A 25,074-nucleotide genomic window follows, 5' to 3' on the forward strand; every position below is an offset into this window, starting at 1 on the left:
CAGCAAATTTATCTAATGACATATTTTGCTCTTTTGGGAGATAATTTGAAACTTCTTTTTCTTCTATGTAGTGTTCTCTTCAATATCCTTGCCCTGAAGATTCATTTCTGGGTGTTTTTATTGATGTTTTGGGTTGGGTTTTTTTTTAATCCCGCTTGTGTAATAACACAGAGAAATGGACCCTTGTTACAGATTTATTCAGAAATGCATCCTTTCTGGAGTTCTGAATTCTGTTGGAACATTTCTCAAACTCTGAATCCCTTATGGGATAAATCTCTTTGACCTTCAGTTTTCCTCAGCTATCTTTTTATCAGCATGAAATGAGTTTAATTTGTTTAAGCATGCATACTCACACCCTAATGAGCTGATAGTGCTATCTTGATCAGTTCTGGAAATGACTTCTCTAAATCCTGCCAGCCTCATTCAAGGTATGAACCCTTGGATCTGGCTTGGAATTACAGATTAAATGTATTATTTCACCCTCATTTTCCTAAAAATATCCTCTAAAAATCGTAGTAATTGTGCTGAGGAATGTGTGCATGGATCTTTGCTGAAGTGTGTAATAGTTTTTTCCTTTCATCATGAGCTCGTAGCTTTTTGTTTCTCAGAAGCTTTGAAATTTCCTGGACTTTGTTGTCTTTGAGCTGAGCTGATTTCTGTGAAATTCTCAGAAAAGTCTCTCAGAGGCAGGAGAGCTCTGACTAATTTGGTGTGGAACAAGAGAGCTCAAAAAGCTTTGGGACAGTCAGGTGAAAGTAAAACATTGCACCAATGAAAACACAAATGATTTGGAAAATCAGATCCTTGAGGCATAAACTTCAGATTGTTACCTGCTTTGTAGCTCTGGTGAAGATAGTTCAAAACCAGGGATTTGCAAATGAAACTTTAATTAGAAAATTTTAGTGTCTATTTTCTTAAATGAGGGTGCAACACACTGAAAGGGCAGTACAAGAGCTGTTGGTTGAAGCACATAAAAGCACTTTCTTCATTTTATTAATATTCTTTATTCACAAGTGCAACCCAATTATCTTTAGCATTTCTCACACATTACCTTTAAGGAGGTGAATTTTACTAAGAAATTTCTTTAACTTTGTAGAGCAAAGGAACAATCCCTGCTGTGGGCAGGTGAAAACAAGAGAAGCCATGGAATCAGGGAAGGATTTAACCTGTGTCCTGTCTGCCTGGGGGAGGATGAGGGCCTGGAACATCAGCAAATGCTCCTGCAGTCTGTGTGCAATAAAGTGAAACATCCTTGGGTTCTCACAGAGCCTTCACTGCCCTCAAGTTCAACATTAATTGTTCCTCATCTGCTTGAGCTTCAGGCAGCAGGAAAATTCTGTATTGGTCCATTTGTTCTTACTGAGAGCAGCCTCTTGAAAGCTGGTGGAATTATTTTGAAGAAGCTGAAACTAAACCCGTTGGCTCATCTGACTGGTTAATATCTGGCTGAACATTAGAACTGGGAAAAAAAAAAAAAGAAATTTTGGAAGACATTATGACTTAATTACATGCATGTCTGGAGTTCTGTGCTAATATATTAAGTCCTAAATGACTTTTTAAAGCAAAATTTTCCAGGTATGAAGCAGCAGAGCTTTTCATTAAAATCTGAAGTGTTGTTTCAGGATGATTATGTTTTATTATTGACGGTATAACAGGCTGTAACTTTCAGAGGAGAAACAGCTGAAGGGTCTTCTACAGCCCTTCCCTTTTAGAGAAGTGCTTGATTTTTCCAGCTGCAGCAGTTATGGCAGGAATTGAGTTTGAAAATAATGAAATCTGAGTTGGATTTTTATCCCCCTTGCTGAATCTGTTGGAATAATCTGCTAAAATGCTCCTTAGTGCTGCTAATCCAGGCTTGGATTGTTGTGTGAGCTCCTGGGATGCTGTTCTGGTTGCAGATTTTTCTTACAGTGCACGAGCTTTGGGTCAGGCTCTTCCCCCTCTGTGAGCATTCCCTGGCATAAGGGAACTACAGGAACACAAAACGTTGGGGAAAATAAGTTTTTTGAGAGCTGTCTCCTGTCAGAAGTGAAATGATAAAGACAGGAGCACAGGAGGAGGGGAAACACCTCAGTTCTTTTCACCTTTTTCTTGTGAGCATCATTTTAGTCATCCAGGAACAAGCCAGAGTAACCCAGAGCATGAGGTTTCACCCTAATATTGCAAATTAGGAACTGGGGCCTGCCCAGCAGATCTGCAGCCTGTTCCTCAGGGCTTTGCTGGGTCTTGTGCCATGGCTGGCACTCAGGGAAGGGGGGAAAGCCCCATTGCTACCAAAACAAAAAGTTCACAGGAAGGAATTCATCCCTTTCAGTAAATTGGGCCGGAATATCTTCATTTTACCATGCAGAAACTGGACTGCACTTAGGAAATATGACTTTTATATCAGCCCTTTATCAGTTTTAACTTCAACACTTGGCAATAATTTATTACTTGTAGAAGTAAAAGCTGGGAATGTGCTGTACTTCTTCCTCTCCTTGACCTTTTAGGTTTTCATCATTATTTATAGGTTACTGCAATGTATTAAAATAATTTTCTGAACCAAAAAAAAAGAGGGAGAAAATCTTTCATGGGGAAAAAAATACAGAAGGGACATGCTGAGTGTAATTTCTGTCAGCAGATGTGCTTAATTGATCAAAATAACTGCACAACTGTGTTTGGGTGTGTTTGAAATAAAATTGTTGACCACTGCAAGTTTTAAATAGTTCTGCTATAATTAATGCATGGCATATGCAGTCCAGTCCCTGAATTCTTTTACAATTTGCTCCTAAAATAAAACACTGCTCCCTCAATGAATTTGTGGCTTAACCAACCTGGTAACTTTGTGTTATGAATGTTTGTGGTTGGATGCAAAGACAGGTGGAAAGCAAATTTCAGGAGTTCTGATGGTAGGCTGAAATAATAAAATACAGAACCTATGAAATTAAAGGAAGGTAATTGCAAGGATAATAACATGTCCATCTTATGCAATGCTTTTACCAGAGGAACTGGTGAAAGTCACAGAGGAGAAACAGCTGGAGGAGAGCTGGGAGGTACCAGGGCTGCAGAGAGACCTGGAGCAGGCTGCAGAACCCCTGAGGAAATGAGAGTTAGGGCAGAAAAAAGGTCTCAAGCCCTCCGTGGGATTTCAACATCACAGAAAATTTGCATTTAGCCTCTGATCAAAAGCCATTCTCTGTGGTTTGAGTCCAGCTCAGACCAGGTGGGAGCATCCTGTGTTGTGTTCTCACAGGACTCCCCCAGGCTGGGCTGCAGAGCAGGATGAATTCCTGATTTCCCCCAAAAAGCAGCAGGCTGGGAGTTTTTGCAGCGTTTTTCCAGGGGGTGTTGCTGTGCCAGAGCAGCAATTGGAAGCTTTGAGAGAGATGCAGTGCATTGGTGAGGGCTGCACAAGGGGGATCCCCTGGGTGATGGGTGCTGTCCCTCTGCTGGTTTAGGATGTAGGTCCAGGGGAAAGGCTTTGAGGCCAGGGAAGCTGGGTGCCAGGCAGCTCAACTGCTCTTTTAATTAAATCTGGTTAGGAAATGATTCCGTCTTGGCAACAACAGGATCTGCTAATTGTAACTGCTTGTTCTGAATGTGTTACTCAGTTGAGTTACACGGGCACTAAATGTTCCTCCTAACATATTTTCCCCTCCTGTAACACGATGAATCATGCAGGACTTATTTTCTGTGGGAGCTGGTGCAGCCCAGACCCAGCTATTAGAGGAGATTTAAGTTAAAATCAGAAATGGGAGTGATGGTCCAAATTCAGCTGGACGTGCAAACACTCAGCTCCCTGTCAAGCACTGGTGCTTGCTTTGTTTGTTTGTTTGTTTGAACTCTGTGACTCAGCAATTCTTGGGTTGTGTTTTGGAACTCACACTAGACTGAGTCAGGGTTTGGATTTCTGTCACTGTCCACAGTCCCAGCCACATCACAGAACCTGTTGGACATGGAGCTGTTACAAGCATTTGAGCAGGAAAACCAATATTTCACCAGATATCTCCATTTTTATAGCCATGTGCTGGGCTAATTTTATGTGCAACCATGTTGAACTAACTCCTGATCTAATAAGGAAATTGTTACTTGGAAAAAACAAATCAGCTGTCCTACCTGATTGTTTGCATGTCCAAAGTGTGTGTCAGTGGGAGAAGTGTTTTCTTAAAAGCTGCAGTAATTCTGCGTCAGGATTTGTGTCCCAGCAGCCACCAGTGATCAGGAGCAAGCACTGGATTTGGCGCTGACAGACCAAGGGGGCAGAATCTCCACAGAAATGCAGGTGCCATCACCATGCACAGGACCCTGGAGAGGTTTGCTTCATAGTCAAGACCAGGATTTTTTCTGATTTAACATCTCACTGGACCTACTGGAGAGAATTGCCAGCCAAAAAAAAAAAAAAATTGTGAAAAGTAAAAAATCAGATGGACCTGTGCATAAACAAGCAGAAATTGCATATTTAATGGAGCAAATGTAAATGTCTGTCATCTAAAGCCAACTTGTTCCTCTTGTTGGAACATCTCTGTGAATAATCTCCTGCAGTTTCTCTGGTTTGAATCATAAGGTCAATAGCAAGATAAACCCAAGAGATTAATTCCAGTCACGCCATCCCAGTGGTGCCAACAACTGTGCTTTTCTCCACTTCAGCTGTGCAGGAGGGAGGGGAAGAGCTCAGCTCCCAAATGCCTGCAGGAAGCTGCAGAACCCTGCAGGTGCTGGGTTTCATGTCCAGCTGGGAGATGGGGCAGTGCCTGCAAGTGTCCCCAAGCTCCCAATGGCCCCAGGCTGGGCAGGAGAGGTGCCTGACAAGGGCTGGCCCTGGGGAATGTTTACTCACTGGGCTTTGCCCCGTGACAAGGACATGGGGACCTTGGCAAGATTTAAGAAATGGAGTAATGAAAGCTGGGAATCTGATTAAAAAGTAATTTAGGCCTTGATTAATGTCAGTGCTTAAATACATTCCCAAAATTCAGCGTGTCAGAGCCCTGTGGGGATCAGGAGGGCCCTGAACACACAGGTGTGCACACCTGGCCTCTGTGACCTGCATGGAACTCACTGAGCACCTTCACACCATCAAAGGCTCAAATTGTACAAAACCACCCAGTCTGTCCTTAAAGGAGATTGCTGACCTCTGCAAAGCCCTGTTGATTCCTTCTGGCTGTACATGGGTATCCCACAAGGGGCATCTTCCATTTCCATCAGAAAATCACTCCCACTGCCTCTCTGGCAATCATTCCCCTCATTCTTTACTATTTATACCTTTGGTTTCTTCTTAGAAGAAGAATTTTCACGTTTTCAGAAACCAATTTTCACATTTTCAAGAAGCCTGGTTTTTTTATCTTTCTTCCAGAGAAACCATCACCATGCAACACAAAATATAACACCAAGGCTTTTTTGATATGGTCAGTAAGCTTGGGCTTTTTTTTTTTATTCCTCATTTTTATTTTAAATAATTATATGAAAAAGAAGTTTGAAGACTTTTGCTGTCTAGTATGATATGTTTACAGTCTGCAGACCACAACTGCATTTCAAGCAAATGCTCTTGCAAACAGTGTTTTATACAAAGCAGTGCAATTTGTTAGGTACAGATTGATCATCTGGCTACAGGCAAACTTTGAAAGCTGTCACATACAGCAGTTTTATTTTATTTTAAGCTTGTTACTGGCTTTAAATACAGAATTTGGATTTGTGTCTGTATGCCTGGTGGATGAGCTGTGGAAAACCACACTGGTGTGTAGCCCTGAAAGAATGTGTCCTAACGCCTGGCTCAGGAAATTCATTGCAAGAACACTGGAAACTCAAAGGCAAATCGAATAACAAGTGTGTTTGTGCCAACAGAAGCTGGTTTGTTTGTTACTCATTCAGTGTTAGGTATTCAGCAAGATGCATGAGTGGTAGAGACAAAGTTTATTCTTAGTAGTCATGGAGAAGAATGAGCATTTATCACTGAATAAACTCTGACTTTTTACATTCTCCCAGCCTCCAGCTCCACGGGGATTTTTTAGAGCTGGCTCGGTTGGGTTGGCTGCTGCTAACACCTATGCCAGGAGAGAGGATAGCACTGGAACCTGTGCTGTTGCTTTGCTTTGTGTATTTTGCTGATGCACACGTCTGCATGTTTCTGTCTGTGGTTTTGGGAGCAGCCCAGGCCAGGCTCAGTTCCCCGTGTAGATGTGTTTGATGGAGGAAGCCTGGCCCAGAACCCTGTGTAGATGTGTTTGATGGGATCTCCTGGCCCAGAACCCTGTGTAGATGTACTTGATGGGATCTCCAAGCCCAGATCCCCGTGTAGATGTGTTTGATGGGATTTCCAGGCCCAGTTCCCTGTGTAGATGTGTTTGATGGGATCTCCAGGCCCAGATCCCTATGTAGATGTATTTGATGGGATCTCCAGGCTCAGTTCCCCGTGTAGATGTATTTGATGGGATCTCCAAGCCCAGTTCCCCATGTAGATGTATTTGATGGGATCTCCAGGCCCAGATCCCTGTGCAGATGTGTTTGATGGGATCTCTAGGCCCAGATCCCTATGTAGATGTATTTGATGGGATCTCCAGGCTCAGTTCCCTGTGCAGATGTGTTTGATGGGATCTCTAGGCCCAGATCCCCGTGTAGATGTATTTGATGGGATCTCCAGGCTCAGTTCCCTGTGTAGATGTGTTTGATGGGATCTCTACGCTCAGGTCCCCATGTAGATGTGTTTGATGGGATCTCCAAGCCCAGTTCCCCGTGTAGATGTGTTTGATGGGATCTCCAAGCCCAGATCCCAGTGCAGATGTGTTTGATGGGATCTCCAGGCTCAGTTCCCTGTGTAGATGTGTTTGATGGGATCTCTAGGCTCAGTTCCCTGTGTAGATGTGTTTGATGGGATCTCTAGGCTCAGTTCCCTGTGTAGATGTACTTGATGGGGGAGGCCTGTCCCTCCAGGATCAGGCTGTCTGTCTCGTTGAAGGTGTCGCTTTCCCCGGCGCGGTTGGCGCTCTTGGCTCGGCTCAGCCGCGACTGCAGCCGCTCGTGCTCCTTGCGCAGCTCGGAGTAGGAGTGGGAGAAGGTGTGGAATATCGAGGTGGCGGGGAAGGACATGATGAGGATCCCGCTGAGGATGCTGCTCAGAGCCACCATCTGGCCCGGCACGCTGCGCGGCACCATGTCCCCGTAGCCCACGGTGGTCATGGAGATGATGGCCCACCAGTATGAGGCGGGGATGCTGGTGAATTCCAGCACCCTGCCCGACTCGTTCTCAGCCAGGTACACCAGGGGGGAGAAGAGGGTGACGGCCACGCACAGGAAGAGCAGCAGCAGCCCGAACTCCCGCGTGCACTTGCGCACGGTGAGGCCCAGGGTCTGCAGGCCCAGGGAGTGGCGGGCCAGGCGCATGACGTACAGGATCCTCAAGGCACGTAAAACCCGTAGCACCAAGCCCACCTTCTCCAGGTACGTGTTGCTGCTCGGCCTGTCCTCCTCCTCGCTGGAGTCGTCCTCGGAGAAGATGAGGGAGGCGTAGTAAGGGGAGATGGCCAAGAAGTCGATGATGTTCAGGGGTCCTTTGAAGAACTGACACTTGCTCCTGGCCTGGATGAAGCGGAGGCAGAACTCCAGGGAGAACCAAGCCACGCAGATGGTCTCGATGACGAAGATGTAATAGCACTTCTGGGAACACTCACCCTGCCACAAAACAGAGAGGGAAATAAACAAAAGAACAGTCTGTGAACCAGCGTCCAAAAACGCTGAGGGAGAAGCAATATGGATCTGCCTGAGTCACTGGCAGCAGAGATAAACAAAGCCAGCTCACAGGTAGTGTGGCAGCTGTCCTTCCGTTCCACAGAGAGTATTGAGCACACAAAATAGCTGAACAAACAGCTCATTTGTCTCACTGGTCATGGCCAGGCCTCATTGGTCAGGTAGGCCATGAGGCCATGAGGCCTACCTGCCTCATTTTGCTCTGTTGCTTCTTCCAACCTACTGGAATGAAACCCATCTATGTCTAAAGTCCTGACATGCAGGCTGTAAGGCCTGAATGTCACAGGCAGGTAGAAAAATTATAAAAGAAAGGCCTCATAAAATCACTCCTGCCCTATTAAATTAATAGCTAGCCTGTCACTTCTAAATGCAGCTGAGTACTTTGCAAGTTCTCCTGTGAAAACATCTTGAAAATGAGAGTTTGTTAACACAACAATCTATTTCTAGGGTGAAAAACAAGTGCACCTGTATAAACGATAAGATCTGTCCCATGAGAATCGGTGAAGAAAATATGTAAACAATTCAAGAATAGAGAGATTTGATGGACAAGTAAAATACCTTTTACTAACCAATACAGTAATTGACATGAAAGTTATCAACAAATTAAAGTTGCCCACGAGGTTTGTAACAACTGTATAAAATGAGTTGTGTGAATGAAATATTGAATTTTCCTGCATGAAGAAAATGGAGTCACAGCAGACTTTTTACAACACTCAATATTTCCCACTTTCTGCTGCACTTGGCAGTAACAAGTCTTTTTGTGTTACAGAATTGGCCAGCAGAGGTTCCCCCTCAGGAGTGAGTTTTACCCTTCCCAACCCTCAGAACAATTTAGCTCTGTAGCACCATTTGGGGATTTCTCCTTTCTGCACAGTAAGCTGCTGAGTCCATATTTTACCCCTAAAATGAAACACCACAGAAGCTTCATCAGCCCTGCCAGGGCTCTGCATGCAGGGTCAGGCTGTGGCTCCATTTGCAGTCAGGGCTGGAGCACATTGATGTTTGCAGAGCTGCTGACTGGGCTTGATGAGATTGCCTGCAATCAGCAGTTGTGCTGTGCAGTGCTCCCTCTTTCTGAGCCCTGAATTATTAGTACAGTACAGCCTGGACTCTGCACAAACCTGCCTCTGGTCACTCCAGTGATGGGGCCTCTGAATTATTCATCGCTCCCATCAAGATTTATTTAATTTTTTGTTAGCTGGGCTGAATTTCCAGCACATTTGTTACTTATTTGCCTTTAGACATTTGCAGGTGACGTTGCTCTCAGATCATCATGGGGTTTTACCTATTCCTTTCTTAGGAAATAGAAGAAAAGAAATTTTGTTTAACCTGGTTAAATCTTGCTGCTTTGTTAAACCTGGAAGGTTTAACCATTAAGGTGTAGGCTGTCCTTTGAAGTGAGCATGAAATTTCAAGGTGGAGCAATGTAGAGACTGTTTGGGAGATTTTTAATTCTTGCCACCCTCAGTAACTTCAGTATTCCCTATGGAAATTTATATTTACTTAGTGAAGGCAATTTATGCTGTCAGCATAATGAGAACATGCTCATTGCCTTCACATGGGGAGATGGATTTCATCCCAAGAGTTTGCATGTGAATGTTTTATATATTAGGAACATTTGTATATATTATGGAATGCACCTGACTTGATTTATATAGAATATCCCTCTCTAATGTCAGTCTCTTCAAACATTCTTCATCCTTTTGAATACCCTGTTCAAAAGCAACAAATATTGAAATAAGAGGGGTTGGGGGAGGAAATACCAAGCACCAAAGCCAATTTCTGTTTCTCCCAGTAGTTTTGAGGATTTTTACAGCTCAGTGTTTTATGTTGCTCTCAGAACTGTTGTCCAAAGAGCAGGCAGAGCACGCTGACTTCAAAGCTCTGTTCTCACCAAAACACTGATGCTCCTGTGTCAGTGGGAGACTTCAATTTTATTTTGCCACCACATTGCCATTAGTTACTTTCAGTACAGCCCAAATACCCTGATCCATGCAGGCCTTTTTTTTGCCTAAATGTCTGATAAAGAAATCTCTGTGCCACAGCAACTTCTGCACAATTCCTCTTTCTGAACAAGCCAGACCCATTGGGATATTCTAGTGCTCAGCACCTGCCAACACAAACCACAACAAACTCCCTCCCTTGACCTCACCATTAACTAGAGCAGAATTCTGGGGGTTTATTTCCAGATCTTTGAGTTAAATTTTCACGGAGTTCTTTCTCCTCCTGCTGCAGTTTTGCTCACGGTGGAGTGGGAGCTCTAAAAGCTCCAAGCTGGGGTGGTGCTGACTATGAGCAAGAGGGGAAGATGAGGTTTTATTTAGAACTGACCACAGCATATTTTGGGAGGGCTTTTTCAACAAAACCATCTGACATCAATCTGTACTCAACCTGTCACAGACTTTGATGGGAGAGCAGTTATGACAGGCCCAGCAGTGAGTATGTAACTCTTTATACTTTATTCATCCTGCAGATTTACTTTTCAACAAAGCAAGAATTTATCAGGATTTATGGAACTTGCCTCCAGCAGAAATTCTACAACCTATGATATAAATGTAATAAAATGAGTGCCTGGTATTGATCTTCTGTATGAAATGAGCATTTGGCTCAGCAATGAATGAAACAATATTTTGTGTGTAAAAAGATATAGACTGAGCCTGGTGCCTGAAATATTGAGTGGTTTCTTAGATTTATAAACTACCTCAAAGAAGCAAAGGAGTTGTTTCAAACTCCTCTACCACCAGAAATAGTAAAAAAATTCAAGCTTCCTTTTGATTATACCCCTCTGGTGTATAAGAGAGTGGCTTATTTTCCATGTTCTCTTATGTGCTGGAGTTCAGGGTGCTACAGTGAGATTGCTCATTTTAGGATATTTCTGTTAAATTCTCTTTAAACAGGGAAAAAAAAAAAAAAAGATAGGTTTATAATAAAAGAGAAGAGCAGTATTGAGCCCAGTTAACCCAGTTCCCTCAACAGCCAGAGGAAACAGGTGCCCAGGGGAACCCTCCTGGCTTCTGTTTTCCCCTCACAGAATCCCAGAGTGGTTTGGGTAGAAGGGACCTTAAACCCATCTGAAACCCTTAAGCCAGGCAGCTCCAAGCCCTGTCCAACCTGGCCTTGGATTCTTCCAGGGATGGAGCAGCAAAAAAGCAATTTATTCACTAATTGTGAATTCCAGCTAAATGTGCTTGAAATATGTGCCACTCACAAGATAAAAAGAGATAAATTTCCCAGCCTCTTAGTTTGCCAGGAAAGATTAATTAAAGTGTAATGACATCTAGGATAACAAACAGAATCAGATCCCAGGGATATGTAGCACTAGCCTAACTTACAACAGGTATAAATCTCATCTAGTGAAAATAATATCTTTAGCCCAGGAAGACTCAATCAGAATTTCCCCTGCAAAATATATCTCTCATCCATCCATGCTGCTTTCCAGATGCTGCTCACTTTTTTTTTTTGTGCAGACAAAGAAAAGCTTTATTATTATTGAATATCTGTATGACCCCACCAAGGAGCTCCTCTTGTTCCTTCAGAGTCTGCTCTGTGCTGATCATTTGTGTCCCACCTTTCTGCCCTCTTAAGACAATTGACAATTTAAATATGCTTTGGAAAACTTGTTCTGAATCATTACCTGATCCACCAATGAGTTTCCTGCTGCCAGAGATTTACCCCAATATCTTTTGCAGTGGGTATTTACCCTTTATTCCCTCTTAGTCTGAAGTACAATGAGGAAAGAAATGCTGTTATTCCCATTGTGTTGGGAGTGAGTGCTGTGCTGCAGCTGTGTGAGGATGAAATTGGATAGGTACCAATTTTCTGCCCAGGGTGTGATTGACTCTAAGTGGAAGTTTCTTGGCAGCAATGTGAGCCTGTTTTCTGTGGTGTGAAATTTGGGATTTCCTACAGTCTATGAACAGGTCTAGGGGGTAAAACAACAAAACTACAGGATTTCCTGTGATCTCCTTGCTGTGCTTGCCAGGGAGCGCTGCTCAGGGTGGTGTCAGTGACTCCAAGTGTTTCTTGTGTCAAATGATCTACTCCCAAGTTAAATAGCAAATGATCTATTGTGTCAAATGATCTATTGTGTCAAGTGATCTATTCCCAAATTACATAGCAAATGATCTATTGTGTCAAGTGATCTATTGTGTCAAATGATCTAGCCCCAGGTTAAATAGGAAATAACCTATTGTGTCAAATGATCTATTCCCAAGTTAAATAGCAAATGATCTATTGTGTCAAGTGATCTATTCCCAAGTTAAATAGCAAATGATCTATTGTGTCAAATGATTTATTCCCAAGTTAAATAGCAAATTATTGGGTCAAATGATCTATTGTGTCAAATGATCTATTCCCACATTAAATATCAAATAATCTATTGTGTCAAATTATCTATTCCCAAGTTAAATAGCAAATTATCTATTGTGTCAAGTGATCTATTCTCAAGTTAAATAGAAAAAGTTCTTCCAATGCTTGTGGAACACTTTGCTAATAAGCACAGCTTGATCAGTATCTGGATTATTTCAGAATCATGTCATATTTCCAGAGCTTTGGAGTGGAAATCAATATGTACCTCAGCACAAGGTGGATGTGTTGCTTACACAGCACACTTGTGAGAAAGGAATCTCATGTTATTTATGAAGCCAAGCTGACAAAAGTTCTTGAACCCAGCTAGAAGTCACTGCAGAACCCCTGTATGCAAACACTGTTATTCCCAGGGCATGTTTATGGGAACCAACTGGCTCATTATCATCATCATCATCAAAAGGATGATGATGATGAAAGGATCTGAGCCCTGCTCCCAGCCAGCACTGCCCGAGCTGCAGTGATCACTCCTGAGGAAAGGAGCCCTGTGCTCAGTGACCCACACCCCATGGAGCCAGAACCAGGCAGGGGAGGAGCTCAGAGGGCACATGCTCCATCCTATTGGAGTCCTAGAGGAGTTTCCCTGAGCACAGGACCTGCACCTTCTCATCCCTCTGCAGTGGAGGGACAGGCTGCCAGAATGTCACCGTTCACACCAGGAGCGTGCCTGGCTCCGTGGCTGCTGCAAGGTCACGGTTCACATCTGCTAAATTTATCCTGGCAGGGGCAGGTTTTGTTTGGCACAGTCAAGCTGCTGCTCAGATCCTTCCTGTGATGCACACACTGCTCTGTGGACAGAGGCCAGGGTCCACCAGAGAGGCAGCAGATGGGATCAGCCTGTCCTGCCGCTCCTGACCTGCCTTCTGCCAGCCTGTGCTGTCCAGCACTTATCCCAGCAGGACTGCTCTTCCTGCAGCCTGGCCCTTTGGCCAAAATCAGCCCTCTAGGTGCAGGATTTAGAAGAAAAACCAGCAGGAATTTCCCTCTCTAAGCCCAAGGTTGCCATTTCCTGGATGGGGGCTCTTTTCCAGCCTTTTGCACTTCTCACACCTGGGTGCTGCATCCTGGTCTAGAGCTTCTCTCTGAGCACTTCCCTCTGTTTGTGAAAAACACAAACTAATGGGATGGTAAAAAACAAGCTCTGGTTCTTGCCACAGACCCGAGGCAGTGGGAATACAGGAGAGGCTGCAAGTCTGGAGAAGGGTTGGGAAGGAGCAGAGGCAGAGCAAGACCTGGGTGTAGGAACTGAGCTCCCCAGCTGGCTCCAAGATGGTCTTACCCTGTTGGCAGCAAGAAATGAACAGATACAGGGCAGAAATCCCTTCTGGCTGTGAAGTGATGGCTTGGTTAGGAAATGTGGTGCCAGTCTGGGTTCCCTGCATACCTGAGCTCTGGGATGCAGCTGCAGTGCTGCAGGTAGTGCTGAATCACTGCGGCCGCATTGACGCTGTTATTTGAATAATTAAACCACGCTCTGCTGAATCAAATGATGGGGAGGGAGAGCTTGAAAAACCCTGTGTTATGGATCACATCAGCTCTTGGATTTATGGTTTCAGCCTGGTGCAATAAAATCAGAAGGTTACAGCCTGCTGAGAAAGAGACTCTAACCTGATTTAGGGAATGATGAGCTTGTTAAAGCAGTGCTGTGTATTCTGAGAACACAATGAGTTCCCACTTGTTCTACTTGAGGGGAAAGAAGCCTGGACTTAGGAAAACAATTACCACAACTACAGCATTTGAGGAAACAGAACTAATATTGGTATTGTATTAATCTGGACATTAGAAAGAACAGAGAAAGAAATTAATGCTCTGTGCCCAACAAATAATTATCCCCTCTGGGGCAGAAGTGTACCTAAAACAAAACATTAAAAATAACTTTTAAACTTTAGTGTGCAGACACTGTTAGAGTCAGTCTGAAGAATCTGGTTTTGATTTAAACCATTTGGTGACCCCAAAGTGTTGGTGTTAGCAGAAGGCTGTGAAAGAGTAAACTTTTTCTTGTTTTTCTAGTAAGGAATCTAACAGACAATTTTGTAACTGTGCAGAGCAATACAGCCAAAATGACAAGGAATTTATCTGGACTTGGAAGGATAGACTTCAACTGACAGTTTTGCTGCTGGTCAAAGCATTTTGCCTATTACTGTTTCTTTGTTTCTTTTCTCACTGCATTGCAAATTCTTCAGAGAAGAAATTCCCTCTTTTTGTAACTCTGGAGCGCAGGGGGTCCCAAAGGTGGTCAAATCTGTTTTAAGGGAAGATACTGGTGCTAATGAGGCTTGCTGACACTGTGGGAAGGAACTTGGGGGACAAATTAGTTTCAACAGAGTTTTTCAGAGATGAAGTGCCTCCATGAAAGGCAACACCCATTTTCCCAAAGAAGGCATTTATTGAATCCTCACCTGTGCTGAACCCCTTGAGGAGAGCCAGGGGAGGGGAGTGAACAGGCTTTTGTAACTATTGCAGCCCTGAAAGCAGCAGGAGGGGAAAGAAATCCTGACTCCCAGTGAGGGCCACGTGCTGGCACACTGCACAGCTGTTGGTGCAGTGCCCAGTGCAGAACAGCTGGAACAGCTGGAACAGCTGGGGGTCCCCCAGGATGGCGTGCAAAGCTGGGAGCCTCAGCACTGCTGGGACACAGCCAAGAGGGGATGAAGATAAGGCAAACAAATAATGTCTAATTGTGCTTCCTGAGCACTGGACACTGGCTTTGGAAAGCCAGGCAGGATCCATTCCCTCCCTGCAGGGCCAGAGTTTGTGCAGACACTGATTTTGTGTGGCAGGAGGGTGAGCTGGGGCACAGATGGTCAGCAGTGAGCACCCCCTCCATGCCCTCCTGGCTGTGCAGAGCAGGGCTTCAGTGAGATGAACTTCATCAGGGCTGTCCACAGCAGACTCAGTGCTGAATGGGGCAGTTCTGGGTGTGGGTGCCTGGGAAATGGTCACTGATAAGGTGGGACTCTGAAATCAGGGTCTTAACATGATGGTGAAATTTCCATCTCAAAGCTCCCAGTGTTTCTGGCCTCAAAAAAAGGCAGATCCCATAAAGCAATAATTCATAAATTTATATCAAAAGTCCCAGGCTTGAATATTCTGATTTCTGTTGTTTAATGGCTTCTTATTTAACCTTTCTTCAATCATTATTAATTTAACTAATTCGGTCCATGAAGCACATAAATAGCTGGGTTTCACTGTGCTGAGCACACCCAGACCAGGAGGGGTTTGGTGCTCCAGTGAAGCACATTTTCCTACTTCCCTTGCAAATCAAAAATCAGAATTGCACTGGATGCCTGGACAATTTAAGAGAGGGATTGTCTGCAGAACGTGACCTGATAAGAACCCAGAATAAAGGGCTTGAGCTGATGCAAAAAGCCAAAGCACATCCAGCTTTGTTTTGTTCCAAGTGATTTCAAGTCATATGTATATAGCAGTATATTTATAGATAGGCAGGTTCATATATGCCTTTGTAGTCTTACACTTTCTTTCTCTTCACAGTAAGGCAAATAAATTGGGTTTTTCCCCCTGTAAAGTAAAATTATTCCATTTTAAAGAAAACCTGTTTCTTAGCAGGTTCCCCCAATGTGCAAGCCAAACATTCTTTAGTATCATACAGAAAATTTTAGCATTATCAAGCATTAAAAAACTAATCAGGGCCTCCAGAATAATGGTGTAGAATATAAAGAATAATTTAAAAGTGGTTCTCTTTGTTAAGTATTGGGTTTCCTCATCTGTTCTGTTTTCTGGATTCTAAGTGCAACCAGAGACAAGAAACTTATTATTTTAAAAGGAACTTGATTTTCACATAATCAAATGATCCCAGGAAAAGAAGATTTTAAAAAATGAATATTCTGTGTTTCAGGATAAAACCTTCACAGGCAACAACAGTGGTTGCAGCTTATGATGATTTTGTTTCATTAGGTCCTATAAAATTCCTAAAGCAATTCCAAGCTTCTCAAGGTCAACTGAGAGCAAACACAAGAATTAGTAGTAGCAAGGTCAGGGAATGGAAATATCTGGGGGTTTTGTCCCCCTTGACCTTAATTTGCTGCCTTCCTGAAGGACAGACCTTGCTGTAGCCTTTCTGCTGAGTCATTTCTCCAGAGGATGCCAATTTTAGGGACTCATTAAATGAAATATCTCATCCCAAGGAAAGTCCCAAGAGTACTTCAAAGAGTTCTCCCTCTCCAGGCCCCTCTGCAGTGGTTTTATCCCAGAGTTTTCTGGTGTAATGATGGTTTTGTTTCCTTTGGGTTGAATGTGCTGAGCAGTGGCTGTTTCATTGACCCCTCTTAGATTGTAACTCTAACGTGGGACTGGGACTTTTGGGGGGTTTTGATGGGACTCCTGTCCTGTCTCTAGTGGGATGCTCTGAATTTCTTCATTTGAGGGTAACACTGGTGAATTTTGTCACTTCAGCTTTCCTACCCTGTGTGCTCAGTCTCCAGCTCAGATTTGCAGTTCTCTCAGGCTGCCTGTTCAGATCAATAACAGATTTTCTCACCTCTAAATATGCCTTTTTTTCCTATCTCTACATGCCTTGATTACTGCACATTGATGATATTAAATCTGTTTTTTACCAAAGACAGTTTGAGCTCCATAAAGAAATGAAGCAAATATCATGGACAAGGATATATTTCCACTGGAAAATGTGATAATTCTGTTATTTTATTCCTAACTAACATAACCTCATTCCTGATGGCTCCTCTCTCCTTAGCCTCACAAATAATAAAACCTTTTGTATATTCATTTCACGGTCAGACTCAAACTTGATCTCACCAGAGCTGTTCCTTTGCTACTCCACATTTTTGCTGAACTTTTTGCTCACCCTTCACCTGGGACTGTTCTCTCGGAGTTGCCATTCCCATCATTTCCATATATAATATAAACTTACAGAAATGTTTGCCCAAATCTGGGTGGTTTTTTTGGTTGTTTTTTTTTTTTTTCATGAGGAGGTTCCTAAATCTCATTTGGCACATTTTGGAGTGTGTCAGTGATAACAACTCCTCCTTTATTTCTCTGTCGGCTGCATCCCCGACTCCAGGCTCCCCCTGCCATCCCCTCTGCTGCCCCTGGCGCTGGCTCCTTCCCTCCCCTCTGGTTGCCAGGGTGACTGGGTTTCCCTGATGCAGATGCTCTCTCCTGGCTCCCTGCCATCCCTCTCCCGGAGACAGACCCGAGTTTTCACTTTCCCGAGCACGCTGAGGACTCCTGGCTGCTCTTCTGCCTGCTCTTTCCTCCCTTCTGAGCAGACCTGGCTCAGCAGCTGCTCCAAGGACCAGGGATCTGCTGTGCCTGCAGGGTGGGATCAGCAGCCTCTGAGCCAAGTGAGTCAAGTGGAAGTCACCTTGCATTATTTTGCCTTTTTTTCCTTTTTTTTTTTTATTTTGATCCATCTTGAGCTGGAGCCCAGCCAGTTTTCACTCTCATAATGTGGCTGGGGTGAGGAGGAGCAGGACCCTAGAGTGGTACATTTGAGAGGTAAAGACTTTTTTGTCTCTTTTTCAGAATGGGTAATAGGGATAAATTCAATCTCCAGTGTTTGTGACATTGGAAAATGGATCCTTGCAGTAATTTTAAGGACATTTACCTCAGAGCTTCTGCCAAGTTTTAACTCAGAACTGACTGAACCTCACAATAATCTTTGAATTCAGGTGTGGAATTTCAGGTTGTTCAGAAACTTTGTGAAGGAATTCGACTGTTTTCTGTCACTGAGCAAACAGATATTAAATCATCTTTGTGTTCAGCCCTAAAAGCAAAAATTTCAGGTCCTGCATGCTTGTTTCAGGTTGCTGGTAAATGTGGCCCCATCTTGGAATCCCTCTATGAGGTCAGTTCTGAGTTACAAATGAACAGAGAGTTGATTTTGCTAAGTATGACTCAGCTGCAGCCAAGTATTCCTGGTATTAGTCAATTAACTTCATGGAGCTATTTGTCCAGCCCTAGTTAAAATGCTCTTTTGAGACCCCAGTAAGGAAATTTTAGTTGTTGGCAGACTAAGAATGAAGGGATGTAAATTCAGGGATGCCAAAACCGCTTGTTAGTAGTTCAGATTCTCTGCTTTTCCACAAGGCATGAGTATTTTGTCTCATATATTCCCCTATTTTTCCTGTGGCAGAACATCACATAATTCATAGAAAGGGACTTTTAATGCTCTGTATTCTGGGGCACAATGACAAAATGCCTTAGCCTGCTGCTGGAAGTGTAAATTATGGAATGTTTCCAAACATTTGGACAAATGTGGTCCTTTCCTCAAGTTCATCCTTCATCCTCTCCTCTGCACTTTCAACAATCCATCTTTTGAGCTTGTTTCAATGCAGTTTGCTTGTTTTTGAAGTACTGATACATATGCAAATCTCTAAGTAGTAATGTCATCCTTGTTTTATAGGAAACCCAGGAACAGCAGCTTCACTGCAGCTCCCAGACACACTTATAACCCTCAGCATGCTTTTCTTTCTAACTTAGCAATTTATTTTTTAAACACACAACCCCTTCCATCCAGCAGAGCTCTGCTCATGTGCTGGTTCTTTTGCCTGGGATTTTTATTTATCAAAGCTTTTCCTGCAGTGGTTGGGAAATGAAGATAAAAAGCCACTTCCATTAACAAAGTTAGTAGGAAGCACTTGCTGGAGCAGAGTTTGTAATGTTTGTACATCGAGCTGGAAGAAGGATGTTCTATATTTAAAGTACTTCCTTGCAAGAAGCATTGGAACAGTGTTAACAGCTTTTGCTGTGAAAACAGTTTTTCCTTTTTTCAGCCAAAATGTAATAGAATAGCTGGGGAAGGCTGCCAGAGCACCAGGCTTATTCCTGACAGGTTGGAGCTTCCTTAGCAAATGGAAGTTAATGTTCAAGGGGTTAAAAAGGAGCAGGGAATTATCTTAAATTTCAGCCTCCCGTGCTGTGCTCAGTTTTATCCAAAGACATCAAATATCAGGATGTATTTTAACCACCATAAGGCTGCTTTGACCAGTAAAATAAATACAGGTTTTTGTCTTGTGCACACCAGGCTGTGCTGTAAATGTAAAAATGAGTTTATTCATCAATATGTGACACTCTGAGGAGTGTCTTGTCTTACAGCAGGGGCTGGGCAGGGGGTTCATTTGACACGGGTATCCTCAGCACTTTTGGAAGGGCAATTTGCAAATGAAGTGCAGGATTCATTACAGAGATTAGTCAAGGTTATTTGATGAATTTGGGTGTTACCACATCTGAAATAACTCTGGATTCTTACTTTTCCTCTGGTCTATTATTACAAAAATAAATCTTTAAATGCTGAAATATTTACAGTAATGTTATAGAGAAGATCCTTCATGTGTGATACAGCCTTGATTTATTTGCCCTGAATTAATGTGGATGAGTTTTTTGAGAAGGGTTTAAATGCAGTTAGCAGTTCAGATAGTGCTTGGTATTGCTCCTACAATATGTACATATATTTGGGGCAAACACAGAATTCTCTTAGCATGGAATTATGATTTTTTGGAGGCACAGCTTTTATGTATCAGTGTGTGCAAAAATACTTCATCTGCCTCTCATCCTTCAATCTTTATGCAACTACTGAAATGTAACATATAAAAATTAATGAATATTTCTCCCTCTTTAAGCATCTGACAGTTTTATCACAAGGGAAGATACCCAGCTGTTTTAAAAGTAAAGATGTCAGAGGAACATATTTCTGTAGCTGATGTGTCCAAAGGAAAGATTGCCTGTAAATAGAGAGTGAAGCACCTTGAAAACTCCAGATGTCAGTTTGAGAGTCAGTGCTAACAAGTTAATCTTACACTGGCAGCTGCTTCTCAAGAAGGAAAAACCACCCTGTATTGGAAATATCTGAAATATCTGCTCTGTCCAAAAGCTTTCTTCTATTCCAGCTAAAAATCAGTGTAAGATTTGTTCCCGTTATTCTTAACATGATATCATTTGGAAATGATAGAACTAATCTGAGCCCTAGCTGGGTTTTCCATCCCAGACTGTGCCATCAGTTCTGTGGTTAGACCAGTTAAGGAGGACAGACTTACCCTGTCTTCTTCAGCTCTTAAGTCTGGCATTGTGCTCACACAAAGGCTGACAGCTGTGGTGGCCACAAAGAGGATGGAGAGACAAGCAAAGACTTTGCCTGGCAGTCCTGACTGGGGATTTTCCACCATATCTCTGAGTCTGTTCATGAACTGCCCAAATCTGGTTTTCTCATCCAAGACACACGAAGCTTCCTTGCTCCTCCGGAGCTCCTCTTCTTTGCGGATCTCGGCCAGCTCCTGCAGCTTCTGGAAGAGTTTCCGAAAGCAGCAGTTCTCCAGGTTGGATTCCTCAATGCCCCAGTACCTCAGCTCCTCCTGGAAAGACAAGGCACACATGTCTCTCAAGAGCATCAGCTTCCCTGCTGCTAGGAAGCTGACAATCATCCCAAAAGCGTTGGGGTTCCTGTCAAAGAAGAATTCGTGGGTGTCCTCGTCGTAATCGTCACACAGCTGGATGATTTCTTCGTAGCTGCTGCAGAGCTTCAGTTTGCTCAGTCTGGTCAGGGGAAACTCGTCCAAAGTACTCCAAGGCAGCAGGTACTTGATGCCCCCAACGTTGATCATGATCTCTGTCTTCACATCGACTGCAGACACTTGGTCAGGGCGGTAAATCCTCCTGGCTCTCTGGTAATGGACCCCCTTGACAGAAGGGGTTTCCACGCAGATGGGAAGGAAGTGGCTCAAGGAATTGCAGGAGTTGTAGCTAATGTTGCTATAGTCTTGGTCACTGCCTCTGGAGAGAATAGGCATCTCTAGGAGTTCTCACCGGGACATCCAGAACGGCATCAGAGCAGGGGGATCTGTCAGCCGGAGGATACAGGGAGGAGGAGAAAATATAGCAGAGGTCACTGCAAGAGAAAAGGTGTCTCCAGCCACTTTGCTCAATCGGGAAATCAATGAGTGCCTGTTTGGTAAGTAAAAGTCACCTCTGTGCCTCTTCCTGAAGCCTGCAGCCCGTGAATGAGCTTTGCTTTGCTGCCTCATTGGTTGTCTGGCAACACAGGCACGGAGCAGAGCTCCAGCCTCATTCATAATTATCACCGAGGCTCGGGAGCCTGCAAATCCGAACGGGACCACCTCGGGCTCTTCTCCGAGCAGGTCTGGCCACCGTTAGATCCTTTTTTGATCCTTATTTTCCTGTCGTTGTCGCTTCTCTTTCTTATTTCTATAAACCCCTAACCACGGGCTAACTCAACTAAGCTGCTTAATAGTTATTAGCGACGGAGTGGTCAATTACCTGCCATCAGCTGGGTGCGAAGTTCTAATTGCTTTAACGGGACTGCTCAGATCGTGATTCCTCTGCTCTCGCTGCACGCCCGTTCTGCCTCTCGGGGGATTGCAAGGATTAAAAATGCCTTAAATTCTGTCTCAACGACGGCTGTTCTGGTCAACCCCACCTCGTGCCAAATTACTGAGGAGTTAGAGGGGAACCTTTGCCCACCGCGGAGAAAACTTTGTTATAAGCAGGCAGAAAGTGTTTTCTCACTTCGGAGAATTCAACTCTCCCCTCCTCCTTTGAGGGGCAAACCCCTGGTTTTACCCGTTGTCCCTAAAGATTAAAAACCCCTTTTTTTACCCCAAGACAGCGAAGTGCAAACTGCAAGGAAAGTTTCCCGAAGTGACTTACCGGCGGAGCAGGGGCAGCTGGCGGGAGCGGGGCTGCCCCGCAGGTGATGCTCACCTGCCGCCCACGGCAGCGCCTCCCGGGGGCATCGTCCGGCTTTGGTTACATGGAGAATCCCTGGAGCCCTCTGGAGCTCTTTCCTCCTCCTCCTTCTCCTCTTTCCTGGCAGGGGAAAGCAGCCGTGCGTGTGGATGTAACATATGTTGTGCTAAGGGATCCTCCCAAAGGTGTCCTGAGCCGCAGCTCCTCTCCTGGGCTTTGCTGGTGGAAGATGCTGAGGGAGAGCTGGTGGATCCTGCCCTCTCCCTGTCCCTCCTCTCTTCCCTGCCCTCTCCCTCTCCCTCCTCTCTTTCCCCGGGACTGTCGATGTGGTCCTGGAAGAGGAGGGGAGAGGGAAGGGGGAAGGGCTTAGAAATAATCTCTCCAGCATCCCTCCGTGTATCCAGCAGGCAGCAGGCAGCAACTGGGGAAGAACATGGAGTACAAGTCCCCGGCTAATGAGGTTTGATAATCAGTAAATTCTGGCAAATCTACTTAATAAAACAATTTCAGTGTCTATTTACTCCTTCCATCATAGTCATGCTACAGTCGCTTGGTCTGGAGAAACCACTTCAGTTTCTCAGCAGCACTTGCCATGACCTGCATCCCTCTCAGAACTGGGATTTGCTCTTTAATATCCCTGGATGGAGAGCGGAGTTTGTAGGGTCCATGGATGCTGTGCCTCAGCATTCCTTTGGCTGTTAGGGAAATGCTTTCCTTCCATAAAATAAAAGTAAAGCAGAGGTCTCTTTTCCAGATCTGCAGTGCTTTTCCAACAGCCAAGAACTTTTTCCTTTGCTCCTTACAGATGCTTGGAAATAAAACCTTATCATTAATCAAACCTTATCACTAATCAAACCTTATCAAACCTTATGATTATCTCACTTTGCTCATGCATGGCTGTAGGGGGCTGGGCTTGCTGTAATGCTTTTGGATTCTGCAGTTAGGCACGGATTTCACACCAATTCTGTTTGCTTTCACACAAATTCTGTTTGCTTGGCCTCGGTCAGAGGGTCCAGGAAACCTGGGGTTGGGTTCTGTGGGCAGGTACCCCCTGTGGGGCTCCCCAAAAAGCCTTGGCTCTTGGCTGTAGCCAGTGTGGCTGAAGGTTCTGGGGTGAATCCTGTTTTCAGAGAGATGTGTGAACCTGTGGGGTTTAAATGCCACACTGGGAGTGTGAAGGAGAAGTGAGATGGGGACAAAGTGCAGGTGCTGCTCACCCCTGTGAGGTGTGAGGGGTTGCTGAAGCCCTGAGCTGCTGCTCCTCAGCTTTTGTCAGCTCTGAGCAAGGCTGTGGCACAGCCTAGGGCAGGAAGCCTTTGCTAATTGGGCTTTTGGGGCACATCTCTCCAGGCCCACGAGGTGCCCACAAGATTAACTTCTTATCAGGCCTCACCACTGGGGTTTTCACTCAAACCCTAATTATGCCATCCACAGAGAAAGACCAGAGAGATGCCTGAAGGCTACAGAGTTCTGGGAGCACAGCTCAGAATCACTGAAATCCTGCACCTTTGTGCAGGACTCAGCTTGCTCTGCCCATCAGTCTTTCCTATGGATTATTTCTGTGAAGAAAAAGTAAACCTATTCTAATTAACTTTGGATGGATTGTTTCACAAAAGGATAAAACCAATTAGCATTTCCTTCCTACCTTGAGAAGCCCTTGCATGGTGTTGGTAAAGGTTATTTTTCTGAAGCCAGCTGACAAGAAGGTGAATAAATCCAAAGCAATGAGCAAATGCTGTGTGCAATTGAGTGATTTAAGTGCTACATTTATTTATCAAGAAATACAGGTACTTTAAGTTTTCATTTCTAAGACTGGGTACTCCAATACTTGTTTTATTGGGACCTCAGCTGTGTCTGTAGCTACATCAGGACCTTGTTGCTGGCTAGAATCATACAAATATCAGTCAGAGACAGAGAATGGATAGAAATATTTCTATCTGAAATTGATTAATGGGAGATGAATGCACACAAAACAAAAATACCTGGTTTGGTGTTTGAGGAGCCCAGCTCTGAAGGACTGAACCATGTACCTCACCCCAGAGCTGTCCTGTCCTGGCCAGGCTCTGGTTCTGCCCCCCTCCTCAGCACTGATTTCTCTCTGCAGGTGAGACAGGCAAATTCCTGGCTCAGTTCTCACATCTGCTGGTGTGTTTTTACACTTTTAAAAAAATTTTCATCACTACTGCTATAGTTTTCCTTTTAAATTCTCCATGCCCTTTTCAGTATGAAGTTGATAATCCTTAATTTCTTTCTCTGTTCTCTGTTTCCTTCACAATTTCTGGAATTGCTCCCTCCTTGCTCTTTAGCCATCTGGTTATATCAGCTCCTTACACACCCTTTATGCCTTAAATGCAGTTTCCATATGCTTCACTGATTTGTTGGCATGGATGACATTCCTCTCTCCTCCTTGTTTCCCTCCTTTGGCAGCTTTGCCCTTCTCCTGTGATTTGGTTTAGTCCTTTGTTGGAATCCTGGATGCTGAGAATTTGAAACTTTCTGTGCTGAAGGGCACAGACCCACAAGAAAAAACTGAAAATATTGACCTGAGGCCGTGGAGAAGCTTCCAAAACAGATTGGTAGCACTGGGATTACAGGTGTGGAGTTTGATTAGAAGTGTGTAATAGCACAGGGTGGAAAACTTAGAGTTTGGAGGTTTAGAATATAGCAATATATATGGGGCAAGATGGAGGGTTTGGGGTTTTAGGGTTTTAGGGTGGTGGCTGGTTGTTCTTCACCTCCTTCTCCATGGGTTTGGGTGGTTTTATGTAATTGGACAGAAAAGTCCACAGTGCAGACTTTGAGTGATTGGTTATTGGGCTAAAGTGGAAATAATTTAGGTGTCATTTCTTAATTGGACAGTTTAGCCTTAAAAGACCTTGTACAGGAAGATAATTAGCCATTTTGTAGCTTGTGAGTAGAACTCAGGAGTTGTGATATAGATAAGAAACAATAAACACCTGAGTCTGACCACAAAATATCATCTGGAGAACTTCAATCCCGAGGCAGAGGTATTAAAAAGAAGCCAAGAACTGGCAGCCCTTCCTCTGCCCCCTGCTGCAGAGCAAGGACAAGGTGCTGCTGCTGAGGAAGGAGCAGAAGGAGGTGCCTGTCCAGCAGGCTGGAAAACTCATGGCTGTGATGGCAGAGTGCACACCCTGTCCCTGGGACATGAGAACCTGGCAGAGCTGTCCTTTGAAGGCAGCTCATTTCCCCTGCAGAATTCAGAAATTAAAGCCCTCACAGGAGTTTTATTCAGGGATTGGTAGGTGTTGATGCTGCAGGAGATGGAAAGCTGGTGGTGCTCACTGTCACGTG

General features: G+C 44.2%; 1 protein-coding gene across 1 annotated transcript; it reads right to left on the reverse strand.

The window, feature by feature from the left end:
• Positions 1–6,615: 6,615 nt before the first annotated feature.
• On the reverse strand, positions 6,616–20,843 carry KCNG4 (potassium voltage-gated channel modifier subfamily G member 4). The gene is made up of 2 exons (XM_059857697.1): positions 20,094–20,843; positions 6,616–7,641 (listed from the first exon to the last, which is right to left on the reverse strand). Exons 1-2 carry the CDS (start codon positions 20,841–20,843, stop codon positions 6,856–6,858), a joined length of 1,536 nt encoding a protein of 511 aa, XP_059713680.1. The 3' UTR covers positions 6,616–6,855.
• Between the last annotated feature and the right edge of the window lie 4,231 nt (positions 20,844–25,074).

This window comes from Haemorhous mexicanus, chromosome 12 (genome assembly GCF_027477595.1).
Source record: "Haemorhous mexicanus isolate bHaeMex1 chromosome 12, bHaeMex1.pri, whole genome shotgun sequence".
NCBI lineage: Eukaryota > Metazoa > Chordata > Aves > Passeriformes > Fringillidae > Haemorhous > Haemorhous mexicanus.

Excerpts from the sequence above, each read along its gene's own strand:
- KCNG4 (XM_059857697.1), bottom strand. The coding sequence starts at position 20,843 with ATGCCTATTCTCTCCAGAGGCAGTGACCAAGACTATAGCAACATTAGC. Across the intron at positions 7,642-20,093 it reads TAAGAGCTGAAGAAGACAGG|GGTGAGTGTTCCCAGAAGTG; the intron begins GTAAGTCTGTCC and ends GTTTTGTGGCAG.